The following is a 10,642-nucleotide window of genomic DNA, read 5'->3' on the forward strand; positions in this document are numbered from 1 at the left end:
TGCTAGTCTAATACAACTATTGCACATGAGTAAACTTGTTACACTTGTATTTTTTATGCTACTTTATACATCTACTTACATTTCAGTAGGAAATATACATTTTACTGCACAACATTTATCCGACAGCTGGAGTTACTCAGTTACTTTACAGTTTGACGTACAAAACATAACATTCTAATACAATCTAAAGCACTGTTTTAGATTTAACTAGTCAACAGTATATAAAGTAGTTAAAACAAACACCACCTCCACCAGCTTAACAATAATCTTATATTACAATATATAATCAGTGTTTGAAGTAGTACTCAGATCCTTAAGTACAAGTAGGCTAACAGTATTGACTACATTATAAAAATACTCCTTTACAATTAAAACTACTGTGTTCACAAAATGCACGTCATTAAATTAAATACAAATAGCAGCAGTATATACTTCAAGTATCAAAAGTACAAGTGCTCGTTATGCCAAGTTGTCAAGATTTATATTACTACATCTGATTATTGATGCATGTATTTGTAAGTGTACCATTATAATGTTGCAGCTATTTGATGTGAAGCTAATTTTAACAACTTTTTGGGCAGCTTTGTAACATTGCATTATATTTTATAAGATAATGTGTTTTGGGCAACATTTTTAACCTGTAAAAACTTGTTATAGCTTTTTTGAGGCTGCCTCAAAATTGTACTTAAGTGTAGTAGGCAACTCAGGAAACTATATCTAATTATATTCCTCCCAGTGCATATAATAAATAAAACACTGTCAAAGAGCACTTCTCATGGTACTTCCACACTTGAAAAGTAGGCTGCATTTCGTTACCGGCACACTTAAATTTACGTCAAATGTTACATGCAGGACTTTCACAAGTTGATATTATACACATTGTATGAGTATACAGAACGTATATCAAATCTAGATTTTACTGCAACTGTTTTTCGTAGATAAAGGTGTTTTTGAACCCACACTCCTGATTAGACGGACTCTGATCTCCTGCGCAATATGTACTTTACGTAAAACCTTCTACGTTACGTACTATTTTTGTTCTCAAGCCGTGTCATCTTCTTACGTAAAACCCGTTAGAGAATACGAAACCAACGTAACGTTACGAGACAATCCTAGCGATCAGTGAAGGGTTTTGTGGGTCATGGAGGAGGAAGGTAAATAAAGGAGACGCGCTAACAACACACAGCGGCTGGTTTCAGACGGTTTACCGGGAAAGGTTTCACACTGCGGCAACTTTTTGCTGTGTTACGGTTGGAGAGGACGGACCGGAGAGGAGGGACTGTCGGTACGGCTACAGCAGCAGCAGCAGCAGGTCGGCGGTGAGATGAACATCATGCTACCCGTCTCTTCGTGCCTCTCTGTCTGCATACAATCTCTGCACTGGCCCTCCAGTAGCTAGCTCATTGGGCTAACGCTAGCTACACTCGCTACTGTTGAGAGAAACGGACCGTTAGTGCTTTTAAATCGTCTGTTTGATTCGCCATTTAACGAACAGCGTGTCAGCGGTATTAGAAGAGATACTCTGAGTAACATTGACTGAGCTAATGTTGCTGTTTGTGACTGAAGCCACAGTTAGCATCGGGGCAAAAACAATGCCTTCAGCGTGCACACTGCTCCAAATCAGTTACCTGGTTTGACACGTGACAGCAGGTTGACACTTCAAATCAACTAATTGCTCGCAGTGGCTTGATTTCAGTGGTCCACAGGGGAATATTTTAGTATAACTGAAATGATCTTCACAATAAAAGTGGAATATGTGTGAATGTGCAGGGACAACAACAACACACACACACACACCTTCCACGGTTAATGCACCCAGTAGGCTTATTAAACGGTAAGGTGATCAAGTGTCCTGTCTGTGACAGTGTGTGTGTATTAATATCTGTGTCTAATCCTCTTACTTTGACCCTAATCATCATACAGTACAGCGGCTCTTTGAATCAGTAGGAATAAATTGCTCTTAAATCTACAGCCTAGAGAGACTATACGAGTGATAGTCCACCTGTAGAGTGGACTTTCTAATATGTTCTCGTGCTTTTAGGTGAACATCGCTACAGTGGAATAGAGTAGACTAGAGTGGAGAAGATGGAGAAATTAAATTTCTATTCCTGACAGCTCATTATGGAAAGTGTAACCATTACGTGTCCCTTCAGGGGGGATTGAGAAGTTGAGTTTGTCAGCTGTTCATCCTGGATGTAGGTCAGTGAGATGAGCAGCAGGCTTTCCTCTTGGACCACATCTTATTCTCAGGGTTTGCATAACGAGACTGAATCATTGTCTTAAAGATTTTTGTTACTGTTTTGCTTTTTGAGGATCAGGTGAGTGATCATCTAGCTAGCACCTAATATCAATATCGTATTGATTACACGATACCAGGTCTGGTTATCTTATAAATTGGCATACAGACACCAAAACGAAAACCAAAAAGTGATTCGTTCAGTACCTTACTTGGAAATATAAACAGGTAGTTGTGCGAAATTCTTAATTTCAAGTCATATTTGTAGAGTAAATGTTGTTGCACCAGAACTATGCTAAAACTGGGACTTTTTGTATTTATATTAGAAAATACATCATTAACAAATACATAAACAAGATAACAGAATTTGATAGCAACTTTCAGTACTGGACAGTTTTTGATATTTGGTGCTCGTGTATTTCTTTGCTCAGTACCAACAAAGTATTTTGGTTCGATACTCAGCCCTGTATGATAGTAGCAATAATAACCTGTGATGTTGGTTATAACAATAGGGCGATAATAGCATTTTGTTGTTGCAAGGACTACCTTGCATGCAGCTACAAGCTTAAATCCTCTGAATTTCCTCGACCAGCTGAGTGAAATATGCAGTGAATGGCTGTGCCTGCCGGGCCATCGTGTCCACATTATTAATGGTTCACCCTCAGCCAGGAAATGACACCGACAACAGCAGATGGAGCTTGAGTTTGGTTATGTGACTGTGCTGCGCTGTGGGGACACGTTGGACATTTTAAATATGTAGAGTCGGCAAAAGGTGATTCTGCTTTGACTGAATGATTCCGTTAACTTTGCCCGAACACGGGCTGAATTATGAGTAATTCATCCGTTCATTTCTCTCCTCAGTTCTCAGGTGGTCTGATTTTGGGTTCGCCTCGTCCTTGTGTTGCCATGGCGATGCGGGAGTTGGTGGAGGCAGAGTGTGGGGGGGCCAATCCCCTCATGAAGTTGACCAGTCACATGACCAAGGAAGGGGGGGCGTGGCGGCACCGCTCAACACCCACAGTGAGTGATGTGCACACGACCGCTAACGGTTCAAATAGCTAAATTCATCAGCTAAATAGTTTCAGTGTTATCCTGAAATGTCACGAGTTGTTCTCTTACCTCCTTGTTTCCTTCTTGTTTCCTCAGATTGCCCCCTCTCCCATCGAAATTGCAACTGAAGAAGAGGTCAACGCTTATGTTCCTTTTACATATTGTGTTGACTGTGATACTGTATAGTGTTTTAATTCAAGTCTCTCCGGTGTGTATCTCTGTGTATACCGGGTGCAACTTCTTAATATCATGTTTTTATTTTTGCTGCAGCTGGTGAATGAGTTCCTTCAGGCGCCCCCCCGACCCCCACACACATTTGACATGGGTCAGCTGTTGGAGGAAATGCAGCAGATTGACCAGCAGAGCTACAGACAAGCTCCACAGAGAGGTGCTCTTGATTATTATTATTCTTTCTCATGTATTTTGCATACCAGTTTTAGGTGTTTGTCTGGCTTAGGCCTGGATTTGTGCACAAACGCTTTTCAGCATTTTAAGCACCACGTATTTTCCACGTCATAGCTCCAGATGTGGCGGCTTTGGCCCTCTCTGGGGATTGGACGGCCGAGTTCCTCTCCGGTCCTGACTCTGCCTCCGCTCCGGGGATCAGCGCTCTTGGCGATGCAGCAGATGCTGATTGGACGAAAGAATTTATTGCTGAGGCGGCAGGTAGTTTGACTTTGCTATCGTTTCTTTTTGGCGCTCCTGTGTTTCACTCTGGACACACAATGACGCCAAGTTCACACTACACGACTTTAAAGTCGTCAAATCGCTGAACTGTTCGCACGCTAACGGCGGCAGGGGCTCACAGTCTACAAGATCCTTTATCTGGAAATGAGATCTCTAAATCACATGTGAGAAATGACACGGGCGAAGCGTAATCATGCTTGATGATGTTGTCGTTGGCACACATGTTCTCATGATAGCCTTGCTTAACTATTTCCCTCTATGTAGATCAGTCACTGTGTTATGTATCACACACACGTGGGCTACAGGTGAGGCGACCCCTCTGCCAGGTTTTCCCCTCAACCCGTGTCTTGCGCTCCCCGACAGATCCAGATGTTTAGCATGCTAGATATCTGGAATGCGTCTGTGAGTGCCAAACAACGCAGATTTGCCTCTGTTCTGGGGATTTTGTCCAGGGGCGCCAAAAACTGTCGGCGAGTGGAAAATAAGGGCCAAAGTTGTGTAGTGTGAACTAAACCTAATGAGCACTCTATTTTTATGCAGTCATCATCAGTCTGTCCGATGTCATCAATCTCTACTGACATCAGAGCAAACTTGCCTTTTGATAAATCCTTTTAATTTTTGTGTTGTGTGTACTTTTTTTAATAACGTGCCTATCCGCTGTGTTTTTCCTCCTTTGCTCACTTCTCTGCTCCAGATCCCGGACGCTGGGCGGAGGAGTACCTGGAACAGTCAGAGGAGAAGTTGTGGCTGGGAGACCTGGGAGACCAGGAGAAGGAATGGTTAGAACAGGACATGGACAGAGAGAGTTGAAAGTTTATGGTTGAAAAAAAGTCTTCAGGCACACTTCAGTAAATGTTGAGCAAAGGCCAGACTAAATGATAACAGGCGCACAGGTGGACAAAGGATAGTATGAACCTTCATCATGGTTTCCTTGTCTACTTATTGGGTGGATGTGTGTGCTGAATTTAAATTTCTCAGACTTTTAACTTTGTCTTAGCGTGTCCATCCTTGATGTCTAATCATCGACATAGTGCACTGACCTGTACAGCCTTCAGCCTGAATTGAGTTGTTCCAGCCTTCATATGCTGAATGAAATAGAGCGCTTCTTTCTAATCGTACAACTCCTTACAGTATGATATTAACGTTTGCTTGTTAATGTGATAGGGCGAAGGAGTATCAACCAGGGGAGGAGCTGAAGCAGACAGCCAATGAGCTCGTCTCAAAGGTTGATGACCCCAAGTTACAAAACACTGAGGTGAGCAGTGTGTTCATGTCCATGTCACTCATTCATTGGATCATTTATCCTCTATCACCATATCCTTTCGCTTTCTCTTTGACACTTTTGTAGAGACGTTTCTCTGGAGCATAGTGCATTGGTAACACTGATGAGGTCATTGCTTTAGTTTGGATAGAAAGTTGTTGGTTTGGAAAGGAACAAGCAGTATATTAGTATAAATCTGACCGGATGGTAAAATGCCTTTTTTTTGTTCTCATGTTTGTTTGTTTTCCGTTGTGTAGTTCCTGCGATTCATTAGGCAGATTGGCGAGGGCAGTGTGACAGTGGAGAGCAGGACAGACAAACAGCTCAAAGATAAAGCTCAGGCCGAGGAGGCTCAGAACTGGGCCTCCAACCTCAACCAGGTACGAGTCGCTGCCCACCGAGGAGGGGGTTGGTTGCCACTGGGAACATTTTGGGGAGGCACAGTGGTTCGCTTTTGCACAGTATAGACTATGTCTTGTGACTCATCACCCCAGTAGCTGATGCAGAGTAACATTTTCCACGAATGTAACCAAAAGCAGCCGCTACACTGAAACATGAAGCTCCACGCTGCACAGCGTTGCAGATGGAATTTGTTCAGCAATGACTATTTGCTTCTCTTCTTCTGCATTAAGTCTTCTGCACAATCAAGCTCTTGATTCAGTTTTACTTCAGTTATATTGATTTTACTGAGGTTGTGAGTAGTTACTTATTCTTCATTCAGTTCAGGAAGAAAAAGGCTGATGCCAGATTTTGAGGTTTTTACTAGATTGTCTATTTCTGCCAAGAAAAGAAAAAAACAGTTGAAAGTTAGATATGAATAACAAAATTAAATCTAATGTTTTACTAATAATCTTATAATTTCTTAAGAGTTTTACTTGTTTTCTATGAAATAGTCAAGTTTTAAAATAGTTGGTGTAAATATTACATTTTTGACTCGATAGTTTTTGACTTTGTATTTCATAATGTATTTAATAATTTTGACAGTAAATTATTGTTTTCTATGAAATAGTAAGAACATTTCTTTCGACTTACCTTTACTTTTATTTTTATCATTCCTAACTTTTTGTCTTTATTGTTTTTTTTTTATCTTGGCTGAAAATGGCGTCCATATTGAACTGTGCATGTGTAGCTCTCAGTCCTGCTCTTGATGAGTATCTAATCACCATGGCTCCATTGTACTTAATTACCCTCTAACTCTGACATGTACTTTTCCCATTTGGCTTGCCATTCCTTTAATTACTCAATTAACAACCGCCATTCATCTATTCCTCCTCCTACTTAAATGAATCCTACTCTGCCCACCCCTCCAAATACAAACCCTCCTCACCAATCGCTCCCTCCACCTCCTCAAAACATTGCACCATTCCCCACCGCCACCCCTCCTCGCCTCCTCGCCTCATGCCATAGTTCCTGATGAAGACGGGGGGAGGGAGTCTTCCCCTGGAAGCCCCAGAGAGGAATGAGAAGATTGAGAAAGTTAAAGCTAAACAAGCAGCGCAGTGGGCCACGGTCATCAGGCAGGTAGGACCTCTGTGGTCGTGCAGTTAATGCAGTAAGATAAGTTTTGCTTCTAGTGTCGTAGAGTTTTGTCCTACACATAAACGGTAAGATACACGCAGCATTTAATTATTCAGTTGCTGTAGAGTCATTTTTCTATCTGATTAATAAACCAGAGGTTCAATACGAAGAATTGTTAGAAAGGCATGAGAGAAAAATAGCCTTTTCTGTGTGTTGTTTCTTCTTTCATCTCCTTTCCATTCACTTCCCTCTTATGTGTTTCCTGTTTTAATGGCCCCATCCTCTGCTCTAATAACAATTTTCATAGCCAGCCTGTGCTGACTCAGGTCAACCACTGTCATTGCTCCTCATTGTTCTTCAGGTGTCACAGGACTCGGCTGAAGCCTGGGTAGACGAGTTTGCCACATCAGGACCAGATTTCCAACACGCTAAAGCTGCAGTGGAGGTGAGACAAGAATCAGGGACAATTTAAAGTCTAAAAACAAAGCTAATAATGGATATTAAATGGCAGCAGTGGTAACAGAGCGGTTAAAGTAGTCTGTGTCCAAACAACAAACCACTGTTCTCCTTTTAACGGTAAAATCTGTCTATAACACAGGGTGATGTTGGACGTGATGAGACTGTGAAGTACTGATGTGCATCTGTCTTTTTGTCAGAGTGATGTGGATTTCTGGGAGAAGCTGCAGCAGGAGTGGGAGGAGATGGCTAAGAGGGACGCAGAGAGCCACCCCTGGCTGTCTGACTTCGATCAGCTACTCAGCACTTCCTACGACAAGGTAGCTGTCAACCTGCTCACAACAGTTTACATGGTTTCAGCATTTCAGCATTTTTGCACATGCAGCTCTACTGGCTGTATAAAAGGACGTGACGTACAGCGTTTCATGTATTTGATTCTGCAGGATGCTCTGTTGGAACAGTTCATATAGAAGTGTCTTCTCCATCTCTCCCTTGTGTTTGTCTCAGGGGTATCAGTTTGAAGAGGACAACCCCTATTTATCCAACCCTGACCCTTTGTCAGAGGGAGTGAAGAGGATGGAGGCGGGGGACATCCCTGGTGCTGTACGCTTCTTTGAAAGTGCTGTACAAAAAGAACCAGATAACCAGCTGGTGAGACTTTAACAGCCTATGGCTTCATTTGCATTTATCAGTATTTCACCCTCGTATTTATGAAAAGGAATCCAAGAAGTCCCCTTACTTGTAAGGGAACTCACGTTTGTCTCCCCACAGAGGGCAGTTGTAATGACGCTGTGGTGTGTGTGTGTACATTTATTTTCATTAAATTGCAGGCTTGGCAATATCTGGGAACCTGTCAGGCAGAGAACGAGCAGGAGTTTGCCGCCATCAGCGCCCTCCGCAGGTTGGAACTTAGAATTGCAAAATGCTCGTCACTTCAGATGCAAATTAAAGTAGTACATCTGAGTTTTATGGGTAGTTACAGTTCAGTTTATATTTATATATATATTTTCTTTTTTTGCAGACATTGTTAAGAAACTGTAAATGTTATGAGATAAATTCCATCTGTTACCTTATCAATATGAGTGTATAGCGTGTGTGTCTGTGGTCACCACCTTTTCCAGTTTCCCCTTTATCCATAAATGTTAACAGTAAAATTAGACCTCATTAATTAAGCTTTTGACCATTTCTAACATTTGCTTTCTCAACTCAAAGCACGTCATTGTTCCTTTCTCTGACCTCTATTCTTTCATTAGATGTATAGAGCTGAAGAACGACAACCTGACTGCTCTCATGTCGTTGGCTGTCAGTTTCACTAACGAATCGCTGCACAGGCAGGCCTGTGAGACTCTTCGTGATTGGCTAAAGCACAACCCAAAATTCCGTTCTGTGTGGGAGCAGAATGAGAGTGAGCGCCAGCAGGAAGGTGCCACAGAAAGGGAGAAGGAGAGAGAGCGATTCGGCTCACTGCTGCCAGAGTGAGTATCACACGATTTACAAAGTCATTCTGAAGTGTTTTTCATGTATTGTATAAACTTCATCTTTTAACTCTTCGCCTCATTCTTTTTGTTTTGTTTTTCCTGCACAGATCTTTGTTTACAGATGTTCAGTCCCTCTTCCTGCAAGCAGCCAACTCCGACCCCGCCCAGGTGGACCCCCAGCTGCAGTGTGGTCTGGGAGTTCTCTTCAACCTCAGCGGGGAGTACGACAAGGCGGTGGACTGTTTCAGCGCTGCTCTGTCCGTCACGCCACAGGTTAGCGTAGAAGCCAGTGCTGAGATACTAACGTCGGTCTTCACACTGCATGCTCTGTTTCTGAGCGCTCCCTTTTTTTTTGTGTGTGTCTTCTGTCTCCATCAGGACTACCTGCTGTGGAATAAGTTGGGGGCCACACTCGCCAACGGCAGCCGCTCCGAGGAGGCTGTGGCCGCCTACAGGAGAGCTCTGGAGCTGCAGCCCGGTTTCATACGCAGTCGCTACAACTTGGGAATCAGCTGCGTCAACTTAGGGGCACACAGGTGAGGGACACATTCTTTGGTTAGTAGATTGACGTTTACTGAGAGTTTCTTATATTTTGTCCACCCCATTTATATCTCAGAGAGTAGATAATGGGCTCAAAGTAATTAGGAAAAGTTGTATTAGTTTATTTAAATTAAATATAAAAGTGAATCCAGCTAAATTAGCTTTCTCTCTCCTTCATCACCAGAGAGGCGGTGGAGCACTTCCTTGAAGCTCTATCTCTACAGCGCCAGGCCTCCGGGGACGGAGCGAGAGCTGCGAGGGGACCCGGAGGAGTCGCAGCCACCATGATGTCTGACAACATCTGGTCCACCTTGCGCATGGCTCTCAGCATGATGGGAGAGAGCCCTCTGTACGTTGCAGCAGACCGCCGGGACTTGGACACGTTGCTGGCTCACTTCTCCCAGAGAGAGGTGGACGGTGGGACAGAATGAGGGCCAGCCAGGGGGGGGCTTATCGAGTGCGAGTGCGTTTTGCTGGGAGGTGAATGTCTGGGTGGACTGAATGAAGCGAAGAGGAATCAGAGCGGTGATGGTTACAGAGAAACGGACGAGGAAGACAATGTGAATTATCCACCGTCCTAGAGACATCATCTCGTGGTTATGTGCGCTTGAATGACTTCTATCAAACATTGCAGTATTAGTCTCTCCCTGGAAGACGCAGCCAGCAGCAATACAGTGTCGTCGCTGTATTTTACATGTTTGACAGTCCTCATGTTTCATCTTGCTCTGTTGATCTGCAGAACTGGGTTCAATGTCACTTTTGTTGTTGATATGAAATTTGTACTCGATGAAGAAAGTAAATGATTGATCATGATGTGGACAGTTTATCATTACACTCAACGTTCTCAGTCTTTCTCAACAGTAGGTTGTAGGTTAAACCGTGTACTCAATACGGTTATGTAGATTAAAGGTACAATATTGAAAAGAGTACAGCTTTTCATCAAATGTACTCCCAATAGAAGGATTAGGGCCGGTCCAGAGTACAAACACTAATCAAAAGTGCAACAGCAGCTTGTTTTTCTTTTCTTTCTCTTTTTGTTTTATACATTATTTAATTTTGTAGTAATCAATTATCAACTAGGATAATGAACTGACAACGTGTGTGTGGGTGTGTGTGTGTGTGGTGCGTGTGTGTGTGTGTGTGTGTGTGCGCGTTTTGGATCGGGTGAGGGATATAATTGTGCATCGCGCTGATAATAAGATCATATAATTGTACTATCATTGAGAATGATTTCTCTGGGCTCCTCCCCTCTCTTGCTCTTTTTCATATCTCTCTTGTAAAACAATTTGCTTCGTTGTAAAATAATGCTATATGCCATATTGTGTATTGTAACATAATTGTTGCACTATAATTGTGTTCAGGCTAGTTGTATCCTGACTGCAATGTTTAATATAATATTCAGCAATAAAGCTTTGA

The 10,642-nt window shown here is 42.7% G+C and overlaps 1 protein-coding gene across 3 annotated transcripts; it reads left to right on the plus strand.

Moving 5' to 3' along the window:
• Positions 1 to 1,133: 1,133 nt before the first annotated feature.
• Positions 1,134 to 10,642, plus strand: pex5 (peroxisomal biogenesis factor 5). Of its 3 annotated transcripts, none has more exons than XM_079165002.1 (16): positions 1,134 to 1,319; positions 3,098 to 3,256; positions 3,383 to 3,421; positions 3,557 to 3,674; positions 3,806 to 3,952; positions 4,668 to 4,752; positions 5,138 to 5,228; positions 5,492 to 5,614; positions 7,114 to 7,197; positions 7,409 to 7,528; positions 7,716 to 7,859; positions 8,039 to 8,109; positions 8,462 to 8,683; positions 8,794 to 8,959; positions 9,065 to 9,222; positions 9,411 to 10,642. In XM_079165002.1, exons 2-16 carry the CDS (start codon positions 3,143 to 3,145, stop codon positions 9,655 to 9,657), a joined length of 1,929 nt encoding a protein of 642 aa, XP_079021128.1. In that variant the 5' UTR covers positions 1,134 to 1,319; positions 3,098 to 3,142; the 3' UTR covers positions 9,658 to 10,642. The 3 variants fall into 3 exon arrangements, with proteins under 3 accessions (XP_079021128.1, XP_079021129.1, XP_079021130.1); XM_079165003.1 differs by having other exon boundaries at positions 1,134 to 1,312; XM_079165004.1 differs by lacking the exon at positions 5,492 to 5,614.

Source organism: Pholis gunnellus (genome assembly GCF_910591455.1).
Source record: "Pholis gunnellus genome assembly, chromosome: 8".
Taxonomy (NCBI): domain Eukaryota; kingdom Metazoa; phylum Chordata; class Actinopteri; order Perciformes; family Pholidae; genus Pholis; species Pholis gunnellus.